The sequence below is a fragment of the Eubalaena glacialis genome, chromosome 12 (genome assembly GCF_028564815.1).
Source record: "Eubalaena glacialis isolate mEubGla1 chromosome 12, mEubGla1.1.hap2.+ XY, whole genome shotgun sequence".
NCBI lineage: Eukaryota > Metazoa > Chordata > Mammalia > Artiodactyla > Balaenidae > Eubalaena > Eubalaena glacialis.
In genome coordinates this window covers 68,266,685-68,293,413 of record NC_083727.1, presented here as the reverse complement: position 1 = coordinate 68,293,413, position 26,729 = coordinate 68,266,685, and the positions used below count along the sequence as shown (strand labels likewise).

The 26,729-nt window shown below is 39.5% G+C and overlaps 1 protein-coding gene across 1 annotated transcript in view; it reads left to right on the top strand.

Annotated features, from left to right (window-relative positions):
- The first annotated feature begins 3,070 nt into the window (after window positions 1-3,070).
- CASP8AP2 (caspase 8 associated protein 2) overlaps window positions 3,071-26,729 on the top strand; it is a 39,342-nt gene continuing 15,683 nt past the window's right edge. Inside the window, exons 1-3 of the mRNA XM_061206943.1 lie at window positions 3,071-3,108; window positions 19,385-19,467; window positions 24,435-24,503. Of these exons, the coding sequence (XP_061062926.1) occupies window positions 19,413-19,467; window positions 24,435-24,503 (124 nt within the window). The 5' untranslated portion in view covers window positions 3,071-3,108; window positions 19,385-19,412. The remainder of the gene's footprint in view (window positions 3,109-19,384; window positions 19,468-24,434; window positions 24,504-26,729) is intronic.

The following is a 26,729-nucleotide window of genomic DNA, read 5'->3' as shown; positions in this document are numbered from 1 at the left end:
TAGAGAATGGACTTGAGGACACAGGGAGGGGGAAGGGGAAGCTGGGACGAAGTGAGAGAGTGGCATGGACATATATACACTACCAAATGTAAAATAGATAGCTAGTGGGAAGCAGCCGCATAGCACAGGGAGATCAGCTCAGTGCTTTGTGACCACCTAGAGGGGTGGGATAGGGAGGGTGGGAGGGAGGGAGACGCAAGAGGGAAGAGATATGGGGATATATGTATATGTATAGCTGATTCACTTTGTTATGAAGCAGAAACTAACACACCGTTGTAAAGCAATTATACTCTAATAAAGATGTTAAAAAAATAATGATTTTGTCTATGTGGTTATATTTCTCTTGTTTACACAGTTTAATTTATTTAGATTTATTTTCCATTTCTGCATTTTTTCTTTCTGATTTAATTCAATCTTTTAATATATGAAACACTTCCATAGTTCAAAAGTAAAAGGTTATAAAAAGGCAAACTCAACACTTTAAATAGGTAAAATATATGGTATGTGAATTATATCTAAATAAAGCTGTAATTTAAAAAAGCAAGAAAAGCCATGCATATTTCCATGTAAAAATACTTAAGTGGTGGCTTCAAGATACCATACGGTACCCTTTTTATGAGGTTCTAATGTATCGTTATGCAAAAACAAGCAAACATATGTATATTCTTTTTCTCATTCTTTCATTGTACTTTTTTCCCCTTAACACTATATCTCATAGATTACATGAAGATCTTCTTCAGAAATTGCTTTTACGTTAGCAACATTTGCAATTGTGAGTTCAGAGTCCATAAAGCAAAATTACTACTTTGTTTCCTTAAGAAAAATACTGATTCCTTCAGTTGGCTTCTGTAAGTATGCCAAATTGGCAATGAGGTCTTTCCAAGCAAATATTTTTATACCCATCTTCCCCCCCTCCCCCATTTAAGAGAGTACCAGTAAAAATGAGAGACTTTGTAAGGGCTTAAATTATAAGGTCATTCTTTTCTGGAAGATAATTTTGCTGGAAATCTTTAGTTATTTTTGAGGCAAATATGCTATTTTCTCAATAAATTTTTTTTTTAATGTGACACATACTTTTAATTTTATTTATTTATTTATGGCTGTGTTGGGTCTTCGTTTCTGTGCAAGGGCTTTCTCTAGTTGTGGCAAGCGGGGGCCACTCTTCATCGCTGTGCGCGGGCCTCTCACTATCGCGGCCTCTCTTGTTGCGGAGCACAGGCTCCAGACGCGCAGGCTCAGTAATTGTGGCTCACGGGCCCAGCTGCTCCGCGGCACGTGGGATCTTCCCAGACCAGGGCTCGAACCCGCGTCCCCTGCATTGTCAGGCAGATTCTCAACCACTGCGCCACCAGGGAAGCCCCAATAAATATTTTTTTTATGAATGCTATCATTAAGCACTCATGGTGAAAACCAGTATTCAACCAATTGCTAAGTTTTGCTATCATTAAGCACTCATGGTGAAAACCAGTATGCAACCAATTGCTAAGTTTTGTCACTTTCATCTCCTACATATTCTAAAATCAGCCCCCTAGCCTACCTACCATCTCCCTCAGGTCCTCATCTTCTCTAGCCTGGATCACTGCAACAGCATCTCAAAATCCTGCTTCTCAAGGCCAACAGATCTTACTAATGCAAATCAGATCACCAGCACCCCAAGCTTAAAATCCTTCAGTGGCGCTCCCCATCCCCGCCCTAAGACGAGCTCTTATGGCAGCTTCAAAGTCTCACCCCGTCCTCCCTCTCCAGCTTCACCTCGCTCTTTATGCTCCAGCAACACCGAATGCTTTGTGATTGCACACCCTCTGCTCTTTCCCTTTCCACTACCTGGAATGCTGGCTGACTAACTTCTCTTCAGAAGCGAAGGTAGGTGGCTGGGGGAGAATCTAGGAAACCAGTATTCTTCCAGAGAACATATTCTCCCAAATGGGGCCTTTTTGAAAACTTTAAAAATATGCAATAAATTGTTATGACAGTTGCAAGTTGTTAAAGTGGACAAAACAGGAGGAAAGGACTAGGGATCAAGATCAAATCCCTCGTTGAGGTAGCATTGGAAGTTGGCTTTATTTCCCCACCAATCAATGGCGCAGGCCCAGCCTCCGGAGGCTAGACCCTACAGGCACCTCAGATTCCTGCAGGTTCTAAGAGACGACGCCGGTAGTCTACGTCTAAAAAGTACTCCTCTCCCTCCCACCTCACTGGCCTGGTATCCCCTCCTCGAAGCTCCAAACTCCCTGAGGTAAATTGCTTATCATTCAGTAGTGTCTGAGGGAACAACAGTGCTTACTCATCGTCATCGAGCCAGCACCCAGCACCTGTCTAGCACGCGGTTAACAATCAATCGAATTAATAGAATAAAGAACTAAATAGGGCTTCCCTGGTGGCACAGTGGTTGCAAATCCGCCTGCCAACACAGGGGACACGGGTTCAAGCTTTGGTCCGGGAAGATCCCACATGCCGCGGAGCAACTAAGCTCGTGCGCCACAACTACTGAGCCTGCGCTCTAGAGCCCGGGAACCACAACTACTGAGCCCGTGTGCCACAACTACTGAAGCCCACGCGCCTAGAGCCCGTGCTCCACAACAAGAGAAGCCACCGCAGTGAGAAGCCCGCGCACCACAACGAAGAGTAGCCCCCGCTCGCCGCAACTAGAGAAAAGCCCGCGTGCAGCAGCGAAGACCCAAAACTGCCAAAAATAAATAAATAAATTTATTTTTTAAAAAAAGAACTAAATAAATGACAGGGCCTTCTCAGATGTTACTTTCCCTTTCATTAAAGAGCTTCTCCCAGACACCGCCCCTACCTCGGCCAAGGTCCTGCCCCTACGGTAGCGGAGCCGCGCCCCTCCTTCCCCGCCAGCTCAGAACCCGCCCCTTTCCCTGAAGCCCCTAGAAGACTACGGGAGTTTGGCGCCAACCGTGTTTTTTTTAATCCCTCCCAAAGGCGGGAACTAGGAATGTGCGCCGGGGACGTGCTTTGCGTCTGATCTGATTGGCCACGGGCGCTCAATCCCGCCTCCACGTGCTGATAGCGCGCTGGCATTGGTGGAGACGCCAGAGAGACCTCGGTGTTCGGAAAGGACCCCAGGCTGCCTTGGGCCAGGCGGGGCGGGTAAGTTGCTGTGGGGTTCTGGACTGCGCGGGGCTGCTGGGGAAGAGGTTGCCCTGCGCGGTAGTACTCTGAGCGGAGGCCGGCGGCGTCCGGGGAGCCAGGGAGTTAAAGGCAGCGGCGGAGTCTGTGGCGGGGGGATGGCGCGTCTGATGTCCGGGGCTCCCAGGAAGCCGCGTTCCCGCCGCCCTCGGATGCAGTTTCTGGGCTTTCACCCCCAATCCCTCTGTGGTCCCTCGAGAGTATTCGGGCGGGGGCGGGGGCGAGGGTGAGTGCAGGTAGGAAGTGTCCTTTCGATTGCTCTTCCTGCCCCTCCCCCCCAAAACCAATCTTCCCTTGAAATGTACTCTTAAATTAAATCTTTCGGATGGGATTCTCTGGAGGAACGGGTTTTTCCTGTGTCTGGTGATCATTGATGTTGGTTGTTTCCGCTCATGTTACGCCCAGAGAAGTTGTTTATCTTAATCTCCACAGCGAAGAGAGCCATGCCTAACACATAGTAGGCCCTAAATCGGATGTGAATGTGTAATTCGTAGAATCTCAGGATTTGCGCTTCAGGCATCAAGTTGGCATTGATTCTGATTCTTCTCTGGTCTTTCCCGTTCTCCACAGCTCCAGTTCCAAACCTTGCCTCTCTTCAGGACCCCTCCCCCATCTCACTCAGGGCTCCTTTGATAGGAGGCGGACAGAGGCCTTCAGGGCCAGAATCCCCATACTCCAGTTATCTCCTGGCGTTTCTTGCCATTTTACAAGAGATCGCCCGTTAAAAAATTTGTTATACTCTTCTCTCTAATGAATATTCTTGATTTTGTCATATGGCTTTAGAGACAGCTGGGATCTAAGCCCAGATTTGCCTTTTACCAGCTGTTTGACCTTGGGGCAAGTTTCTCTTATCTGTTTCCTCATCTGTAAATTGGGAAAAAGAATAGTCTGTACCCCATAGGACTTTTGGGAGTATTTAAAGTAAATTGATAATGTATTTAGAGCATTTAGGCCAGTGTCTGGCACATAGTGTACAGTATATGTGGCGTTTGTTATGCTTTTCCCCTTACATCTTTTTAGGGGTCTTGCTGTATTGGAGTAAGTGTTTCCCATGAGCCTAAAAATACCCTCTCCCTCTCCCCTGACTCTTTCTCTACACGTTTTTGTTTTTCACTACAAATGTTTATTTCATTCCCTTGATTTTTTTCTTAAAGGAAACTTCCTTCAGACTGTCTCTTAAAGACATTGTCCTCTCACAAAAGTCTAGGTGATCCTTCTCTCATCTGCTTCGACTTCACATCTGAATCCATTGGGATTGTTCCTCAAAAGATTATGAGTGAGCTTGCAACTCTTTTCTTGGTTCTCAACTTTGAAAATTTTGCCTCTTCACTTAGGTGCAACTCTCCTATCACAAGCAACTCTCTTTGTATATTGAGAGCCTCATTTGGGGAAAGGTGAGAGCAAGTGTGAAAAATCGTTCTTTGCAAGAGATTCTGATACATAAGTTTTCCTCCTCTCCTTCCTCTTTTCCTTTTCAAGAGAATCACTGGCCTTTATAATTTCAAGAGTAATCTCGGCTACAGCAATTATGTCTTTTTTTTTTAATTGATGAAGTATAATTGATTTATCATGTTGTGCTAGTTTCTGGTGTACAGCAGTGATTTAGTTATATATTTATGTATATGTATATATATATTCTTTTTCATATTATTTTCCATTATGCTTCATTCTAGGATATCGAATATAGTTCCCTGTGCTATAGGACCTTGTTGTTTATTTTATATATAGTAGTGTGTATCTGCTAATCCCAAACTCCTAATTTATCCCTTCCCCACCCCCTTTCCCCTTTGATAACCATAAATATGTTTTCTATGTCTGTGAGTCTGTTTCTGTTTCGTAAATAAGTTCATTTGCATCATATTTTAGATTCCACATGTAAGTGCTAGCATATGGTATTTGGCTTTCTCTTTCTGACTTCACTCAGTATGACAATCTCTAGGTCCATCCATGTTGCTGCAGATGGCAATATTTCATTCTTTTTTATGGGCTGAGTAGTATTCCATTGTATATATGTACCACATCTTTTTTATCCATTCATCTCTCGATGGACTTTTAGGTTGTTTCCATGTCTTGGCTGTTGCAAATAGTAGCAATTATGTCTTGTCTTCTGTGCTATATACTCCATTTTCCAACTGTCTATTTAGACATTTTCTGCTGGATGTTCGACAGATAATTCAACATGGCTTCTTTGGTTCTCCATTTCAGTTAACAGCATGACTACCCTGTTATTAAAGCTAGGAACTGCAGAGTTGTCTGTAACAAATTGGGATTTTGATTAATTTAGCAAATATTTTTTTATTACCTACCAACCTGTCAGGCTCTGTGCTGAGAGCTGGGGATACAATGGTGAACAGAACAGAGCCATGCCTGTTCTTGGTGGAGCTTATAGCCTAGCGGGTGAGGTGGATATTTCTCTAGGAATCCCACAAAAAATGTCATCATAAACTGAAAAGAGGCCATGTAGAGAAAGGACAAAGTGGTATAAGAATATTTAACAGAGGACCTGACCTAGTGGAGAGAAAGGGTAGCCAGGGAAGGCTCAAACATTACTTAAGCCATAGTATGACACACAGATGAGTTGAGTGAAGGAGAACAGTGAGGAAAGAACACTCCCTGCAGAGGCGCTGTGGTGGGAGGGACAAACAGTGTGTTCTAGGAGCTGAAGGAAGGCCAATATGATCAGAGCAGAGAATGGGGGAGAATGCCGCAGACTAACCCTAGAGGAGTGGTGAGAGGCCGGGTCACTCAGGGCTTGGTAAGAAGAATTGTGACAAAATTTGTTTTTTAACCTAAGATCAGCTGGAAGCACTGAAGGGTTTTAAGCAGAGGAGGAAACATCAGATTTTCATTTTGAAAAGACAGCTCAGGCTGTGGTTTTGAAATGGGCAAGATTGGATATTTGAATACCCTTTCCCTTAAATCTTTTTGATTCTGCTACAGAAATCTTTCAGGTCTGCTCCTAGTCTTTATTTCCACTACTAATAACTTAATCATCCCTCATTGTCTCCTGCACTTTTTTTTGGCTGTGTTGGGTCTTCGTTGCTACGCGCGGGCTTTCTCTAGTTGCGGCAAGCGGGGGCTGCTCTTAGTTGCCATGCGTGGGCTTCTCATTGCGGTGGCTTCTCTCGTTGTGGAGCACAGGCTCTAGGCGCAGGGGCTTCAGTAGTTGTGGCTCGCGGACTCTAGAGCACAGGCTCAGTAGTTGTGGCACACAGGCTTAGTTGCTCCGTGGCATGTGGGATCTTCCCGGACCAGGGCTCGAACCCATGTCCCCTGCATTGGCAGGCGGATTCTCAACTACTGCCGCACCAGGGAAACCCTTCTCCTGCATGTTTTAATAGCATTTTCTATCTCCCTTGCCACTAATATTTTCTATACTCTTCTTGCTAGAGTTGAATGTCTGAAAAGCAGATTTGATCATGATATTTCTCTGCTTTAAAAGCCTTCAGTAGTTCCCTCATTCCATAGTGGATGAAGCCCAAGTATCGTAATTATATCACTGGACTTTTCTAAAATCTCAATTCTCACATTCTAACCTCTGGGTATTCAAACCCAGGCTTGCTTGTGGACTCTTAGATAGATGTGGGGAGATGGTGTCAGGAAGTGTGTTTACGAACACAAACCCAGTTTCACTGAACCTTGGGGTTTTGGAAACCTTGGGATAGTGAGTGATAGGGCTAGAAACGTAGGTGCCTTTCTTGACTTTATTCAGTAGACATTGGGAAGTAATACAAAGTTTTTGAGCAGGAAGTGAGATGAGCAGGATTGCTTTGGAAGAACTAACCCAACTGTTGTGTGTAACATGTGTTTGGAGAGGGGAGATAACTAGATAGCTACAGTGGGGGGTCTGAAACAAATTTCGATAGCAAGAATGAGGAAACATGGGAGAAGCGTTGTAGGGTAGCATCTGTAGGGATGCTACTTAAAGAAGTAGCAATGTCAGGAGGTGACAAATGTTGATAGAAAGGTGATCTTTTTTGGTTTTGGACTTGGTGAGCTTGGACTTACAGGAATGTGTTTACTTTATTAACTTTAGCATCTTACTGCTGACTGTTGATTTGTTTTTTAGTACAAACATATCCTAATTTTCAAGCACTGAGGGGCAGCAGAGGAGTCTATAAATCTGATCTGGTACCCCTACTTTTTGTGGCAGTTCTTGCTCTCTATCCCGACCTCCTTGTGTTTGCCCATCAAATGTTTAACCCAAACTGCTTTGCAGTTGTAGAAAATAAGATATTGATGTCTAGGAGCTTGTCACCTTAGGAAAGTATTCAGATACCTTTTTACAAGGGCCCAATAGCATTTAGAGCTAGTTATGTGTTATTAAATTGTAATAACCACAATTGTAATTGTAATTAAATTGTAATAAAGTTAAAGAGGGAATTCCCTCTTTAACTTAAAATTTTTTTTTAATCATCTTTTTTTTTTGGGTCTTAGTTGCGGCATGTGGGATCTTTTTAGTTGTGGCGGACTCTTAGTTGCAGCATGTGGGATCTAGTTCCCTGACCAGGGATCAAACCCAGGCCCCCTGCGTTGGGAGCGTGGAGTCTTAACTGCTGGACCACCAGGGAAGTCCCCTAACTTTAAATTAAATAAAATTAATTACAATTTAAACATCAACCTCAGTGTGTTAGGCCAAATAATGGATTCCCCAATATGTCCATGTTCTAATCCCAGGAACCTATGAATATGTTGCTTTACATGGCAAAAGAAACTTTGGAGGGAATTCCTTGGAGGTCCAGTGGTTAGGACTCTGTGCTTCCACTGCAGGGGGCATGGGTTCAATCCCTGGTTGGGGAACTGGGATCCCGCAAGTCACGTGGTGCGCCTCCCCCCCGCCCCCGAAAAGAAACTTTGCAGATGTGATTAGGATTTTGAAATGGGGAGAGTATCCTGGATTATCCAGTTGGCCAGTATTATCATAAGTGTCCTTAAGAGGAAAGCAGGAGAGTAAGTGACAGGAAAGGCCATGTGATGACAGAAGCATGAGGAAGGTGGGGAGGGGAGCAAGTCTGACCATGGAAGCAGAGGTCAAGAGGTGAGGAGATGTCACACTATTGGCTTTGAAGGTGGGAGAAGGAGCCACCAGCAAAGGAACATAGGCAGCTTCTAGAAGCTGGGAAGAGCAAAGAACAGTTTCTCCCCTATAGCCTCCAGAAGGAATGCAGCCCTCCTGAACCTTGATTTTTAGACCAGTGAGACTTCTGACCTCCAGAACTGTAAGGTAATAAATTTGTGTTAAGCCATGAAGTTTGTGGTCATTTGGTAGAGCAGCAATAGGAAACTAACAGTCATTCACACTGTGCATATTTCATGTACTCAATAGCTACATGTGGCTAGTAGCTACCATACTGGACAGCTCAGATATAGAACATTTTTTATCATCATAGAAAGTTATATTGGACAGCACTGGTCTAAAATAACAGTTCTCAGAGTGTGATCCCCAGCAGCATTACCTGCGAACTTTTTAGAAATTCAAATTCTCAAGCCTCATCTCAGACCTACTGAATCAGAAACTTTAGAGATGGGCCCATCAAATCTTGTGTTTTAACTTCTCCAGGTTTTTCTTTTCTTTCTTTTTTTTAATAGACTTTATTTTTTAGAGCATTTTTAAGTTCACAGCAAAATTGAGCAAAAATGCAGAGTGTTTCCGTATGCTTCCTGCGCCAACACACAACTTCCTCCCTCTATCAACATCTAACACCAGAGTGGTGCATTTGTTACAATTAGTGAACATTGTACATCATTGATACACAATCATTGGTACATTGATACCTGATTATCACCCAAAGTCCAAAATTTACATTTGATAAGCCTTAGTTTTTAACCACTATGCCAATCTCCTATCCTAATTGAAGGCCACTTTCCTGAGCAGGGATTCAACTGAGACCTTGAAGGGTATGTAGAATTTCCAAAGCAGGGGGTTGGAAGGACATTTCAGGCAGGAGAGTTGTATAGAGAAAGAAGTGGAGGGATTTTTCAGGGTACTTGGCAAGTTTGACTTGAGCAAGAGGCCCCAAACTTTAGTTAGTCAGTTGAATATCAACCTCATGAAGTTTGTCCTAAGCAATAATAGCCATGAAATCATGGGTTTAGAATGCAAGTTTTGTTTTTGAATCCCCATTGAAATAAATATGTTAATCTTTGAAAAATATTTGGTTATATGCCACTAAAATTATCCCTAGAGCCCCCAGTGATAGTCATGCCCCATTCTGGAAAACACTACCATAGGGAATTACTGGAGATCCCCTGGGGAGGTAGGATGAGGCCACTGCTTGCTGAGCAAGGGTCATCTGTGTCCCAAGTAAGCTGCTTGCTGCTGTTCATAATTCTCTAGCCCCAGACCTACCAGCATATTTGATCTTATTTTTCCTGGCTGACACTTTGGTGGCTCCCTATTCTCTTCTAGATAGAAGAGTAAATGCCTTAACATAACCTACAAGGTCCTTGGGGATCCTGGGATAGGCCTACCATGGCCCCATCAGGCTGGTGAAGAGAGGGAGACAGGAGACAGGGAGGATCTCCTGGAAGAAGTGACATCTGAGCTGAAGTCTAACCAATTTAGGGGAGAGAACTAGGTGATGGTGGTGAAGAGCTTTTTTAGGTAGAAGGAACAGCATCTGCAAATTTCCTTAGGCAGGAAGGAACAATGTGCATGTGAGCACCTGAAAGAGGCACTAGAGGAAGAGTCAGGGAGAGGAGTTTGCAGGGGCCAGACCCTGCCTGCAGTCCCTGGAGGCATCACAAGCATTGTGATCTTAATGCTGTGCCTTACAAAACTTCTCCAGGATTTTCTGATGCATGTTAAAGTTTAAGGAAAACTTTAGAAGGCAAATGATTCCAGTAGAGATTGGTAAATGCAATAATGACATGTTCAGCATGTTGATAGAATAAGGGATTGGGAATTAACTATGCCTCTAAAAAGTTTTTTTTTTTGGCTGCATTGGGTCTTGGTCGCTACGTGTGGGCTTTCTCTAGTTGCGGTGAGCGGGAGCTACTCTTAAGTTGCAGTGCATGGGCTTCTCATTGCAGTGGCTTCTCTTGTTGCGGAGCACAGGCTCTAGGCGTGTGGGCTTCAGTAGTTGTGGCTCGTGGGCTCAGTAGTTGTGGCACGCAGGCTCTAGAGCGCAGGCTCAGTAGTTGTGGTGCATGGGCTTAGTTGCTCCGAGGCATGTGGCATCTTCCCGGACCAGGGCTCGAACCCGTGTCCCCTGCATTGGCAGGCGGACTTTCAACCACTGTGCCACCAGGGAAGTCCCTAATTTATTTATTTTTTGTGTGGTAGCTGGGTTTGGGAACGGGATGAGCAGTCCAGGTGAGGAAACAGAATGAGCAAGATATTGTGGAGTTGAAGTACATGGCATATTTCAGGAACCGCAAGTACAGATATTTCTGCTCTAATGTTATATGTATTCTTGAAAAACCTTTACTTCTGCAAAATCACTCACTAAAACAGGGTTTATGGGAAAAATAGGAGCAGAATACTCAAAGCCTATCTACTCATATTACTGGAGCAGCAACAGGAACAATATCAATTGTAATTAAAATATCGGCACAGTTAAAAGACATGTTAAATTCCTAGTAAATAAGTATCTCAGTAAATATAGGTCTTTTCCTCAAGAAAAAATAAGGATGAAGATAGCTTGATGGAAGGAGGAATAAGGAAGGATTGCGGCAACAAGAAGAGGGACATAAACATCAGAGGTTGTAGGTACAGAGGCAGATGCAGGCTTCATGTGAAATCTTGTGACGCTGGACTGGATGGCTCTGGCCCATTGCCTTGTGTTTGGCTTTGTCCCCCATCCTCCTTCCCACAAAGATTGAGGGAAACCAAGCTTAAGCCCATGCAAGACAGAGCCTGCGGCTGTACTGAGACTAGAGGAAGAAAGGGGAATGATGGGTATCTAGGGTAAGGGTGGCACGTACAGGACTAGATTCCTTCTTGCTTGCTGTGTTTAGCTGCTGTTCATTAATGGTGCAAAACTTTAACATCCTGGGAAAGAACCCCATCTGAACCAACATGCTTTCTGGGTTATACTGACATCACTTCTCTATTTCTCAATAATGTATGTGCTAACTTGCATTACAGAAACGTGCTGTGGTGGCTGTGGCTGGAGTGTGTGAGGGGAACAGTGAGAAATAGAAAAGCACTGATAGACATTTCTAGAAAGGCCTTGGGTTCTGCGCTAGGGAAGCTCAACTTGATAATTTTATTTGGAGTAGCTGTTGAAGGTTTCTGACCTGGGAGAGAAACACAGGCTAGACATAAACAGGGTTAATTTTGGCCTCAGTGTGGAAAATGGTAAGAGGAAAAAGATATTGGTAGTGTAGAAACTAGCTAGGAGACTTTTATAATAATTTAAGTGAGAAATAATTGTATCGGAAACTGGAACAGTGACTGAGTGCAAAGGAGACACTAAATTTGAGAGACTTAAAAATCACTAAGAATTTGTGACTGCTTGAAAGTGAGTGTGGTGCTAAGAAAGAGTCAAAGATAATGGAAGCTTTTAGCTTGAGAGTGAATTGAGGCAGGAGATGATAGTTTATATTTTCCATATCCAGGCACTTACGTAATTTACTTTCTTCCATTATTATGCCTCATGTAATCACTCTTTTCGTTCTGACTGTCTCCGTCTTGGGTTAAGTCTTATCATGTGGACTTTATAGTAGCCTCCCTCCCAGTTTCTTTTCCTACACTTTTGTCTTTCCGGTTCATTCCACACATTAGCCTTCCTCTTTCCTTTCTTTATACCAATGTACTAACTCAGAAACCTTCAGTGCTCTTATCTTCTGGAAGTTCAAGACCAGATATGTTGGTTTGACATTTAGTATCTTCTGTTTGACACTGATGAAATTTTAGTTTTGTCTCCCAATCCTGCTCTGAGGTCTGTTTCAACTAGGCTGTTTTATTTACAGTTCTCCACGTCTGCCTTTCCTCCAAGGTTAATATTCTCATTTGGAATCTACAGAGATCTCCACAGATACCTCCCTCTCCTCCATTGACATGCAAGTTCTTCCCCTCCTACCAAGCAAGTCCTCGGCAATGTGTATGCTTTTATTCTCCACACATTTTTGCCAACATTTGGGAGGGGATAGTGGCTTTAAGGGGGCCCAAGGAGTACTTCTAGGGTGCTGGTAATGGTCTGTTTCTTGATCTGAGTGGTAATTCTGTGGATGTGTTCAGTATGTGAAAAATATAGGACTGTCTACTTATGATTTGGGCTTTTTTCTATTTTTATGTTATACTTCAATAAAAAATTTACTCTCTCCCCATCAAAATAAAATATGTCCTGACTCTCCTAGGCCCTTTGCACTTCAATTTGAATTTTATGGTCAGCTTGTTAAGTTTGGGATTGCATTGAGTTGCTAAAGTTAGGGAGAATTTGCCAACCTTGATGTTGAGTTTTCCTAAAAATGATTGAGACATATTTTGTCATTTAGAGCAGAGGTAGGCTGCCTGTTCTTGTAAATAAAGTTTTATTGGAACACAGCTGCCTCTATTCATTTACGAGTTGTCTATGGTTGTTTTGGAGCTACAGCAGCAGAGTTAAGTCCTTGTGACAGACCAGATGGTCTACAAGCATAAAATGCCTACTTCCTGACCCTTTAAGAAGAAAAGGTTTTCAGGGGACGTCCCTGGAGGTCCAGTGGTTAGGACTCTGCACTTCCACTGTAGAGGGCAGGTCCAATCCCTGGTCGGGGAACTAGGATCCCGCATGCCTCACGGCATGGCCAGAAAAAAAAAAAAAAAAAAAAAAAAAAGAAGAAGAAAAGGTTTTCAAATCCCTGATTTAGATCTTTTATTATTTTCTCCATAAAGGTCTTGTATTAGATGACTTCCTATGTACCTTATAGTTTTGTTGTTGTAAATAATATCTTCTTATCAGTTATGTTTAAAAACTGTTTGCTGTCATATAGGAAACCTGTTGCTTTTTATGTATAATCTTACATTCAGTGACTGAGAAACTCTTACCAGTTCTAATAATTTGTAGATTTTCTGCATAGGTGATCATAGTGTGAATAATGGCAGCTTTGTTTCTTCCTTTCCAGTTCTGTCTCATTTCATGTTTTACTCTTTTTGCTAATAGAAGCAAGCTTGACTTTGAAGGAGATGCTTCTATGGTTTCAACATCATGCATGATGATTAACATGAGGGTTTTGTTTTTTTTAAATAAGTAAATTTATTTATTTATTTATTTTTGGCTGCATTGGGTCTTTGTTGATGCGCACGGGCTTTCTCTAGTTGCGGCGAGCGGGGGCTACTCTTCATTGCGGTGCACGGGCTTCTCATTGCGGTGGCTTCTCTTGTTCTGGAGCATGGGCTCTAGGCGCGTGGGCTTCAGTAGTTGTGGCACACAGGCTCAGTAGTTGTGGCTCGTGGGCTCTAGAGCACAGGCTCAGTAGTTGTGGCGTATGGGCTTAGCTGCTCTACGGCATGTGGGATCTTTCCAGACCAGGGCTCGAACCCATGTCTCCTGCATTGGCAGGTGGACTCTTAACCACTGCGCCACCAGGGAAGTCCCAATGTGAGGGGCTTTGTTTTTATTTAGTATAAATATGTCTTCTATCAGTTTATGAAAGTTCCCATCTTTTTTTTCTTGGCCGTGCTGCCCAGCATGTGGGATCTTAGTTCTCGAACCCGTGCCCCCTGCGGTGTAAGCATAGAGTCAGAGTCCTAACCACTGGACCGCAAAGGAATTCCTGAAAGGTCCCATCTTAAACTTTCATAAACTCCAACTTTGCTGATAGTTAGTGTTGAACTTTATCATATGCCCTTCCTATGCAGATGTTGAGATGATCATATTTTTTCTTTTCTAATCTAGCATGAAATATACTAATTTTTAGTTAGTAGACTATAATTGGATCAGTTTTAGATTTACAGAAAAATAAGGAAGTACAGAGAATCCCCATATGTCACCCTACACCCCCCAGTTTTTGCTGTTATTAATATCTTACGATAATTTCTTATAATTAATGAAAAATTGATACATTATTATTAATTGAAGTCCATAGTTTATTCAGATTTCCTTTTTTTTTACCCAATGTCTATCCTTTTTTTTGTTTCAGGACACCATATTACATTTAGTTGTCATGTCTTCTTGGGCTCCTCTCGACTGTGGCATTTTCTCTCATTCCTTGTTTTTGGTGTCCTTAGCAGTTTTGAGGAGTACTAGACAGGTATATTGTAGGATGCTCCTCTAATTAGAATTTGATGTTTATCTCATCATTAGACTGAGGTTATGGGTTTTGGGAAGATCAAAGGTAAAGTGCCATTTTCATCATATCATATCAAGAGTACATATTATCAACATGATTTATGACTGTTGATGTTGGCTTGATCATTTGACTGAAGTAATGTTTGTCAGGTTTCTTCACCATAAAGTTAGCCCCCCACCCGATTCCATACTCTACCCTTTGGAAATAAGTCACAGTGCACAGCCCTCATTTGAGGAGTGGGAAGTTAGGCCCTGCCTGCTTTAGAGTGGAGTATCAGCATAATTTATTTGGAATTCTGCATGGAAGATTTGTTTCTTCTCCATTTACTAATTTACTTATATCAGTGTGTGGACCATGTATGTTTATTTTATGCTGTGGGTTATAATCCAGTACTACTTTAATTTGTTGCTCAAATTGTTCCAGCTTTGGCTATTGAGAGCTCTTTCAGTTGGTTCCAGTGCCTCTTTGACATACCTCTGTTAGTTTTTTTTTTTTTTTTTTTGACTCTAACTTACTTTCTTGCACTGTAAGATGCTCCATGTTCATCTTGTGCATTTTCTGCCCCTGTCTTAGAATCAGCCATTTCTTCAAGAAGCCCATGTCCATCTTAATGGAGAATAGTATTAGAAGCCAAGATATGGATACTAGTTGTGCTTATTGCTGCTTTGCTGGTGGAGCAAAGAAATAGTACATATGTGTCTACTAACTCATGTATATACATATACCTGTAAATATTTCTGTATATAATCATCTGTATCTATGTTAAGTTAAATGTGAGTTCTTACTGATGTCTTCAACTATAATCCATTACCACAGGGATCATTTTTAGTGTGTTCTCTTGCTTTTCTGTAACCTTCCACTTCAGTAGCAAGAAACCTGGCTCCCACCATCTACCACCCATCTATTTAAATTGTTCAATTCCAATATACACATATAACAGTATCAGAACTAACAACTCATACCCTGCTGGGAAGCAACTTTATCAACTAGAAGACAGTGCTTATATGAATTGAGTTTTTAATGCTATACTATCCTAGCATTTTTGGGGATAAATCTTACTTGTCCATAGTGTATTTTTGTTTTTGTTTTTTGTTTAATGTCTTGCTGGCTGCAGCTGGCTAATTTTTTTTTAAAGGCTGTTTCTATGTTCGTAAGAAAGATTGACTTGTAGTTTTCCTGTCTTGTAATTTTCCTGTTTTGCCCTATCTTTGCCCAGTTTTGATGTCTAGACTATACTAACCTTATAAACTTATTTGTCTCTCAGCCTTCTTTTTTTCCTATCTGTTGTCTGGAATAGATTATGGTTTATCTGTTCTTTGAAGGTATGATAGGATTCACCTGTAAAACTGTCTGGGTTTAGTAGTTTCTTTATGAGTAGATTAATTACTGTATCAAATAATTTAATCCTCCTAGATGTGTACATATTTTCTGTTTCTTCTTCAGTTTTGGCAAGTTACATTTTTCTATAAAACTATCCATTTCATTGAACTTTCAAATATATTTTGTTAATAACTTAATCTCTGCTATATGTGAAGCTGTCACTCCTTTTTTATTCCTAATGTTTGTGCCTTCTTTCTTTTTCTTTATTAGTTTTGCCAGGCATATGCCTATTTGATTTGTCTTTTCAAAGAGCCAGTGTTTATTTTTATTCATCTTTATAGTGTTTGTTTCTTTTTATTAATTTCTCTTTTTTATGTGTTTCTTTCTTTCAGTTTACTTTGTTCTTTTTCTTGAGTTGGATGTTGACCTCAATATTTTGTATTCTTTTCCTATAAATTTATTTAATGCTATAACTTTTCTTCTAAAAGTACTATTTTGATTGTACCCCACAAATATTTTGTTCTGTGGTGTATTCATTGTTATTTAGTTCTATGTATTTCCCAGTTTCCATTGATGTTTGTTCTTTGACCTATGTTTGTAAATTTCCAAAGGAATTGGGAAATTTGAAAATGCACTGTTAATTTCAAATTTTATTGATAAAAGCACTTTTATGAAATTTGTTGAAACTAACTCTATTATGATATAGTGTCAGTTTTTATAAATATGCTTGAAAGTAATATAAGTTCTTTTACTGTAGGTAATATATCAATAAAAATCATCAGATCAAACCTGTCAATTTTGTGTTCAGAGCTGTATCTTTAAATCTCTTTAACTGCTTTATTAGCAGAGAAGAGTGTGTTAAAACCTCTATTGTGACTGCTTACCTGTATCAGACAAGGTCCAATCAGGAGACAAAAACCACATGGTAATTTGAAAAGAGAAAGCATTATTAACAGAGGGTTGGAATAACTGGGAATTGTTTAGTAAAGAGTTAAAGATAACCCTAAGGAATGTAGGAATAGCAGATATAAGGATCAGCCACTACCTTTAGGGCTGAGATAGATCATCCAAAGAAGAGCTGTCTCCCCCTCATTGGAAAGAGTGTGGCCAGGGCTAATTGGATGGTGGAGAAGTTGCTAAGTGCCTTTCTAGTGACCTTGCTTTGAATCTGGCCAGGAGGTGCATGGGGAAGCTCCTGGATGCTGCTGGCTGTCAGGTGCTGTGGGATCCAAGAGTTGGAGAAGCTGCCCTCTCCATGAGCCTAGCAGGAGAAAGCTGTGTCCTGCAGGAGCCCATTGTAATAGCAACCTTACGTATAGGAGGCAAGCATGCAGAAAAATTGTGCCCTTGCAGGAACCTAGTGCTGGAGAAACTGTCTACTGCAGGAACTGAATGCTGGAGAAAGCTTTGCCGTGTAGGAGCCTGGCTAGCCAGGCACATTGAAACTAGGAGGAGAAACCGGCTTCCTTTCCAGTCTCCCTCCAGCACTCTCTAGTGACAAGGCTGTATGTAGTACCAGTTAGCAAAAGAGAAATATTTTCAAGGCTTACCTCCATTATCACACAGGGTAGATATGGAATAAAGAGACATCATAATTGCCACAATTCCTTTAACTTTATGTATAGTACATAGTGAGAAACCACATATATTCTTTTGACAACTTCTTTATGTTACTATGTATATATATTATTCTCAGAAACAATTTTGAAGATCTCATAATGCTACATAGGATGTGACTAAGAAATGGTCACTTTCTCTTAAATTTATAAGTAATTTATATATATATATATATATATATATATATATATATATTTGGTGATAGGGGCCTAGAAATTAAGGTTTGGAGACAAAGATCCCGTGAACAATTGGAGAAAATTTAAGACAGATGAGGAACAAAAGATCCAGGATTTGTTAGATCTCTTATATTTCCCAGTTTTAATTTACCAAGACAAGTAGAATCCTTTTTTAGTAGTAAAAACTAAAACTGTGTGAAATGATATGCAATGAAAGCTTTGATCTATTTGATCAGTTTAACCGAATCATCTTTTTAACCAAATCTTTAGATTAATTGATCTCCATTTTGTAAAAAACCCATTGACTGATGCTCCCCTCTCCGTGTGACAGTTTACAGCTAGGAGTTGATTACCGTCAGGAAGCCTGTGAGTTTCTGCTCCATCAGTTGAGTTTTGCTTCACCAAGAGTCAGTTGTGTTATTTGCCAAATGTGATTATGCCATTTGTGCCTTTTGTAATTATTGCACAAGCTATATTATAACAGTTGATTAATCAACTCAGCTATTTGGAAAAAATGGGGAATATGGGGAATGAAGAAAAAATGATATACATATACCTTAATTTTATTTAAAGGAATAATGTATAAATTGTATTTGTTGTGGTAGAACCACGACCATTTCTTTGAGTATACATCCAATGGTTAGAGTTCTGACTTCTTTCTTGCACACCCATAAGACGTTGCTTATGATTTCCAGCACTTTCTTCATTAGAGTAAGAAATTCGATACTTCTGAGTCAGTCTGAGTACAGACTAGATTTTCTTTTCCAGTATTTTGGATTATCTCACCCTTACTTGATTTGACAGCAACTGTAAGTGTCTTGCTACTCGCCTTTTAGTCTTTCCAGAACATCCAGCCTAGTTTTCACTGGAAAATAACTCCCTTTGGTAATGTAATCTTTCATCATACTATTACTTAGAAAAATAAGGAAATAAACATAATTGGGTTTGATAATAAATGCACCTGGTTGTTGGTAAGTGAATATCTCAGTTGGTGGGAGCAGAAGTGTGCAGGCACAGGTAGCCTTAGTGACCCCAGGGAGCCACAGTGGCCATAGTTCTTTGACCATAGGCAACATTCATGTATTTTACGGGCAGAATGGAGAATGTAGATAAGTCAGATTTTTTTTTTTTTTTTACTGCTTTGGATTCTTACGTTGCTTCTAGTCTTGCTGCTACAAACAGTGCTACATTGAATATTCTGGTATACACATTTTTGTGATCATGTGCTTGTATATCTGTAGAACAAATTACTAGATATGAAATTGTTGGGTCAAAGAGTGTTTGCATTTAGAAACTTGATAGCTATTGCCATATTGCCTCCATAGAGCTTGTACCAGTATACACTTGATGTATTAGAGTATATACATCACTCTTTTCCCACACCTTTACCAACCTAGTATAGAGCTTGTACCAGTATACACTTGATGTATTAGAGTATATACATCACTCTTTTCCCACACCTTTACCAACCTAGTATAGTATCGAACTCTTCGCTCTTTGCCCATCTTACTCCCTTATTGGTGAAAACACGTGTGTCTGGAGTCCCCAAGATCACCACCAGGTTTGATGATTTGCTAAGAGGACTCACAGAACTCACCATATAGTTGCACTTTTATGATAGTTGGCTTATTTAAGTATACAAGTTAATTTATATTTTGGTCTACTTTATAAAATTAGCATCATTTACTTTGTGGCATGAGTTAACCATATCAGCAAGTTTAAGATTTTTGTTTTCTAGTTTTAGCTTTTGGAAAATGTTAGATATTAAAAAAAAAAAAAATCACAATAGAGTGAACATTGTCAGTGTGTCCAAATTTGAAAGTTGTCTTTTAACTTAAAGCTAAGTTTAGTCTCTGAATTGTGAGGTTGATTTTAACAGTGGAGAATATTTATATTTAATACTTTAGATGGCGACTATCAAAAAGAAATAGGATCATGGCAGCAGATGATGACAATGGTGATGGAACAAGTTTATTTGATGTCTTTTCTGGTAAGAGCTCATTTTAATTGTCTTTCTAAGTTTACTTATTTAATTACAAAGTCATTTAGTTATTCTCATTGAAAACACTGTCATTATCAACTTTTTCTCCCCGCACATAAATGAATTTAATACAATAAAAATGCTTGACAAATAGAAAGTGCTTAGTAAGTGAGAACTTTCTTATTATTGTATGCTTTCAGGCCTCTTAAATATAATGAAATTAACAGCTTTGCCAATGTAAGCAGTAATGATTTTTATTGTTACATCAAAAAATATAAGGGGAATTCCCTGGTGGTCCAGTGGTTAGGACTCCATGCTTTCACTCTTTCATTGCCTGGGCCTGGGTTTGATCCCTGGTTGGAGAACTAAGATCCTACAAGCCGTGAGCTGGGGGGGCAGGGGGCGGGGGAAAAATATATAAATATATATATTTAAATACATATATATACAATATATACATATATATAATATGTATATATGAATGATAGGTATTTGTGACTCCTGAAGTTAATACTTCCAGTAAATGCAGTGGTACTTGTTTATTGTTCAGGGAAAAATTGACAGTCACAAATAGATGATAAGTTTGAAAGAGCGAAGACCTGGTAGTAAAATAAGCTCATAAAATGGAAATTTTTTTTTTTTTTTTTTTTTTAAAGGGAAGTCTTTTTTTTTTTTTTTTTAAATTTATTTGTTTATTTATTTTATGGCTGTGTTAGGTCTTCGTTTCTGTGCGAGGGCTTTCTCTAGTTGTGGCAAGCGGGGGCCACTCTTCATCGCGGTGCGCGGGCTTCCCACTATCGCGGCCTCTCTTGTTGCGGAGCACAGGCTCCAGACGCGCAGGCTCAGTAATTGTGGCTCATGGGCCCAGGCGCTCCGTGGCATGTGGGATCCTCCCAGACCAGGGCTCGAACCCGTGTCCCCTGCATTGGCAGGCAGATTCTCAACCACTGCGCCACCAGGGCAGCCCGGAAATATTTTTAATAATATACAGAATTTAAACTTCCAAATCCTGACATAACATTTATCTAGTTCTATTGTCTTAATTATAATTATGCTATGACAATCATTAAATTTTTTGAGAATACATTTGTATATTTATTGATCAGAATTATGCTTACTATGGTATAGAATGAAAAGGGCAGTTGTAAAACACGTCTAGTAGAATTCCATTTTTGCTTAAAATATATGGGTTTTTTGGTTTTGTTTTGTTTTTTAATAAATTTATTTATTTATTTATTTATAGCTGCATTGGGTCTTTGTTGCTGCGTGTGGGCTTTTCTCTAGTTGCGGCAAGTTGGGGCTACTCTTCGTTGCAGTGCATGGGCTTCTCATTGCAGTGGCTTCTCTTGTTGTGGAACACTGGCTCTAGGCGCATGGGCTTCAGTAGTTGTGGCTCGTGGGCTCTAGAGTGCAGGCTCAGTAGTTGTGGCGCACGGGCTTAGTTGCTCCGCGGCACGTGGGATCTTCCCGGGCCAGGGCTCGAACCTGTGTTCCCTGCATTGGCAGGCGGATTCTCAACCACTGTGCCTCCAGGCAAGCCCAAAATATATGTTTTAAAATATTAATATCCATAGACATGGAAGGAGTCACATGAAATATGGCCATCATAACCACTCTGGGTAGCGTTATTTTTTTTTCTATGGTGTTATTATTTTTTGCTGATGTGGTTTCAAATTGTTATGCTGCTATGTATTTTTCTTATGATGTTTTTTCTTTGAAAAATTCTAAACCAACAGAAAAATGGGAAGAATAATATAATGACCACCTTTACTTTTCACCTAGATTCACAAATGGTTAACTTTTTTTTTTTTTAATAAATTTATTTATTTTATTTTTGGCTGCGTTGGGTCTTCGTTGCTGTGCGTGGGCTTTCACTAGTTGCGGCGAGCGGGGGCTACTCTTCGTTGCAGTGCGCGGGCTTCTCATTGTGGTGGCTTCTCTTGTTGTGGAGCACGGGCTCTAGGCACTGGGCTTCAGTAGTTGTGGCGCTTGGGCTCAGTAGTTGTGACGCACAGGCTTAGTTGCTCCGTGGCATGTGAGATCTTCCCAGACCAGGGCTTGAACCCGTGTCCCCTGCATTGGCAGGCGGATTCTTAACCACTGTGCCCCCAGGGAAGTCCCACAAATGGTTAACTGTTATCACACCTGTAACTCTTGTTGTGAAGGACAAAACTATATTGTTAATCTCATTTGCTGGAAATAACTGTTTTCATTTCTACATATTGCTCTCTCTCAAGTTCCTGTCCACATGCATACATTTTTTTGATAGTCATACACACAGTGGACATTTTACTTTTTACCAGTTAACATGATTTCACAAAAATTTTTATTCCTGTAACATTTTCATGCTTGTCTTTTATTATATTTGTAATTTCAAACTTACAGAAAAGTTACAAGAATAAGAACATGCAAAGAATCCTTTACCTGGTTTCCTGCAAACTTAACACTCATTAATATTTTATGCCAGTGGCTTTAACATTGTGCACATACTTTTTTCTTTAAACACACACACACACACACAATTTTTTCCTGACCCATTTGATACTAAGTTGTATACATTATGGTCCTTTACCTCCAAATACTTCAGTGGGTATGTCACAAGAAAAAGTTGGTTTTCTTACATAAGAACAGCATGATTATCAATTTCAGTAAATTTAACACTAATACTGTAATTTTATTTAATCTACCATCTTTATACCAGTTTTACCAGTTAACCCAATAATGTCCTTTATTATTGTGATTGGATTTAGATCTATCATTTTATTTTATTTTTACTAATTAATTAATTAATTTTTGGTTGCGTTCAGTCTTCATTGCTGCATGCGGGCTTTCTGTAGTTGAGGCGAGGGGAGCTACTCTTCGTTGCAGTGCTCAGACTTGCCATTGCGGTGGCTTCTCTTGTTGCAGATCGCGGGCTCTAGGCACGTGGGCTTCAATAGTTGTGGTACGCGGGCTCAGTAGTGGTGGCTCATAGGCTCTAGAGCGCAGGCTCAGTAGTTGTGGCTCATGGGCTTAGTTGCTCCGCGGCATGTGGGATCTTCCCAGACCAGGGCTTGAACCCATGTCCCCTGCATGGGCAGGTGGATTCTTAACTACTGCGCCACCTGGGAAGTCCCTCTATCATTTTAAAATTTTAGTTTGTCTCATCAGTTTTTGTTCTCTCTGATTTTCTTGCCTTCTTTCAAATATTATTTGAATATATTTTAGAATTCCATTCTAATTTATATATTAGCTTTTTGGCTACACCTTTGCATTATTTTTTACAATTGGTTTCTGAAGGGATTGCAATATACATCTTTAACATTTTGCAGTCTACTTATTTAAATGTAAGAATCTTTTTATGTAAGTTGTATAATCTTGTACATATTGTTGCGTTTAAACTCCATCCATCCCTTTATGTTAAAGATGTCGTGAACCCCTTGATACAGTGCTGTAATTTTTATTTTAAACTGTTGTATGTATCTTAAAGAAATTAAGAGGAGTTAAAAGCAATTAAGATGAAATATTAGTCTTTTATATTTACTCAGTTATTTACCATTTTTGTCCTTCTAAGATCTAGTATCATTTTCCTCCCCATTGTCTCTTTTCTTCTGGGACTCCAGATATATAGTATGTGAGAACTTTTGATATACTATAAGTTAGTAAGATTGTTCTCTCTCTCTTTTTTTAATCTTTTTCTCTTTGTTTTTCCATTTGAGTAATTTATTGATCTATCTTCAAGCTCACTGGCTTTTCTGTTGAAGTTTTTACGTTAGATATTGTACTTTCAGTTTTAGAATTTTCATTTGGTTCTTGTAGTTGTTTTTATTTCTCTACCAAGATTTCCAGTGAGTAATTTTGCATTGCATTCTGGACATTGTAAATGTTATATTATAGAGACATTGGATTCTGTTATATTCTTCTGAAAAGTGCTGGTGTTTTTAATTTTAGCAGGTATTTATCTTGACTGAACTTAATCTTCTGTCTTCCCTGTGGTGAACAGCAGCTGAAATCTCTGTTCAGCTTTCTTTAGCTTTAGCTGGACTTTTGGGAGTTCTAACCTTTACATGTGTAATTTGGGGGTCATTCAGATTTGGGTACAATTTGAGGAGTCCTCTCTGTGGCACTCTGGATTTCCTCTTTCTAGTTGCTGTTATCACCCCCAAAGTTTTTTCTCTGTTTCTTTAAGCTATCAGGACTAGAAGTTTCCATCTGAGTTTTCACTGCCAAGTGTGGCTCCAGCTAGAGCCTATCGTTCCACAAAAACTTGTAATAAAAGGGGGATAGGGAATTCATGCAGTGCTGTTTTCTTCTTTCAGGTGTCATCTCCTCTCCAGTTTTTGCCTGCTTTAGATTGCTCTTTAGTTCTTCAGATTGCTTTTTTTTTCTTTTTTTAATTTAGGTACAATTTATATATAACATTATAGTAGTTTCAGATGTACAATGTAATAATTCCATGTTTGTATATATTGCAAAATCACCACAATAAGTCTAGTGGTAGAGCGTTGACTGCAGATAGCTTTTAATATTTTGTTTAGAGTTTATAGTTTTTGCAGGAAGATTGTTCTGATAGAAACTATTCTGCTATTATTGGAGTTGTAACCTTCTTACTAGCGTGGGGTTTTTTCTTTTTTTTCTTTCTTTTTTTTAATATTTGAATTTTATTTTATTTTATTTTTTTATACAGCAGGTTCTTATTAGTTATCAATTTTATACATACTGGTGTATATATGTTAATCCCGATCTCCCAGTTCATCCCACCACCACCCCTCCTACACCCGCCCCTACTAGCTTGTTTTTGAAAGTGAGTTTTTAAGTCTAAACCTGTGTTCTAAGATGTGTGTGTTTATAAGGATGTACAAAAGCTTCTAAACAATTTTATTTTTTGACACTGGACTAATAAAGTCTTTCTTTTTCTGGTCCTTCAGAGTCAGAATAGAAAAACTCCACTAAGTGCATAGAGTCAGTTTTAACTAGTCTTTGATTTTTTTTTGCAGCTTCTCCTCTTAAAAATAATGATGAAGGTTCTTTGGACATATATGCTGGGTTGGACAGTGCTGTTTCTGGTATGTAAATTCTATAATAAAGTACTTTCATTTTGTTTGGTCAGTCTGTTGGAAGTGTTTATTTTGTTGTTATCAATTCCTGGAGTAACTCATAGCTCCTCAACAATCTGCCTTTTCTTTGAAATCATTATACTCAGGTAATTATTTTTTTGCCCAAAGCTTGGTCAATAAAATAAACTAGCCCTTAGGTTTGTTTTTCATCTAGGTCTCAGATTTAATTGGACCTTGTACAAAAATATTTTGTACCATTGAAAACGAAACTGATGGTGGTTTCTACATATATTACCACACATACTGTCACAGGCTACATGATATTAGAACTTTTGAAAAGGGTAGTTACTATAAATATTTTCAAATGTATCAGTAGGAGTGTGATATGCTGAGAGTCTAATGACCTGTCCAAATGAGAAAACCTTTCTGTAATCAAATCTTCCAAAGCTTCAAACAAATGTGATCCTTACACCGGATTTGTTGACAGATTTTTTTAGGTAAATTGGTTTTCCATTTCTAATCTGTGAAATCAGTATAGATTTGGATGAAATGCAAGAGATGGAGAACTGTAGAGCCCTTTGGGTAGAGGTAGACAGTACATCAAAAAGCTTAACACATGTATTTTTCTTTTTTCCCCAGCTTTATTGAGCTATAATTGACATATAACATTAAGTAAGTTTAAGATGTACAGTATATTGATTTTATACACTTAAATATTGCAAAATGATTACCACCATAGCATTAGCTAATACCTGCATAGCATCACATGATTACCATCTCTTTAAGATCTAGCCTCTTAGCAACTTTTGATCATATAATATAGTCTTATTAACTGTAATCACTATGCTGTACATTAGATCCCCAGAATTTATTTGTCTTACAGCTGGAAGTTTGTACTCTTTGATCAACATCTCCTCTTTTCCCCCACCCCCAGCCCTTGGTAACTATCGTTTCAGTGTCTGTTTCTATGCATTTGGATTTTTTAGATGCCACATGTGATATTGTATAGTATTTGTCTTTCTCTCTCTGACTTATTTCACTTAGCATAATGCCCTCAAGGTTCATCCATGCTGTCGCAAATGGCAGGGTGTCCTTTTTCATGGCTGAGTAATATTCCATTATATATTTATATATGCACATATATTTACACACACGCACATGTATACATACATATATGCACCCACATATACCACATCTTTATTCCTTTATCTGTTGGTGGACACCTAGGTTGTTTCCATATCTTAGCTATTGTGAATAATACTGCAGTGAACAGAGGAGTGCAGATATCTGAGATTCAGTTTTTATTTCCTTTGAATATATACCCAGAACTGGGGTTGCTGGATCATATGATAGTTCTATTTTTAATTTTTTGAGGAACTTCTATACTGTTTTTGATGGTAGCTGTGCCAATTTAGATTCCCACCAACAGTGTACAAGGGTTCCCTTTTTTCCACATCTTCGCTAATACTTATCTGTTGTATTTTTGATGATAGCCATTCTGATAAGTGTGAGATGATACCTCATTGTGGTTTTGATTTGCATTTCCCTGATGATTTGTGATGTTAAGTACCTTTTCATGTTCCTGTTGGCCATTTATGTCTTCTTTGGAAAAATGTCTATTCAGTTCCTCTGCCCATTTTTTAGTTTTTTGTGTTGAGTTGTGTGAATTCTTTATATATTTTAGATATTAACTTCTAATCAGATATATATGTATATAAAAATTGCAAGCATTTTCTCCCGTTCCGTAAGTTGTCTTTTTATTTTGTTAATGATTTCCTTTGCTGTGTAGAAAGAAGCCTTTTAATTTGATGTAGTCCTACTTGTTTATTTTTGCTTTTGCCTTTGCTCTTGGTGTCAAATTCAGAAAATTATTGCCAAGACCGATGTCCAGAAACTTACCCCCTATATATTTTTTTTCTAGGCATTTTATGGTTTCAGGTTTTTTAAAAAAATTTTTATTGAAATATAGTTGATTTATAATGTCGTGTTAGTTTCAAGTGTACAGTAAAGTGGTTCAGCTATACATGTATATATATTCTTTTTTTATATTACTTATTTATTTTGGTCGCGCCACGCTGCTTGCGGGATCTTAGTTCCATGACCAGGGATTCAACCCATGCCTCCTGCAGTGGAAGTGCGAAGTTCTAACCACTGGACCGCCAGGGCATTCCCAACATTCTTTACCATTATAGGTTATTACAAGATATTAAGTATGGTTGCAGGTTTTAAATTCAC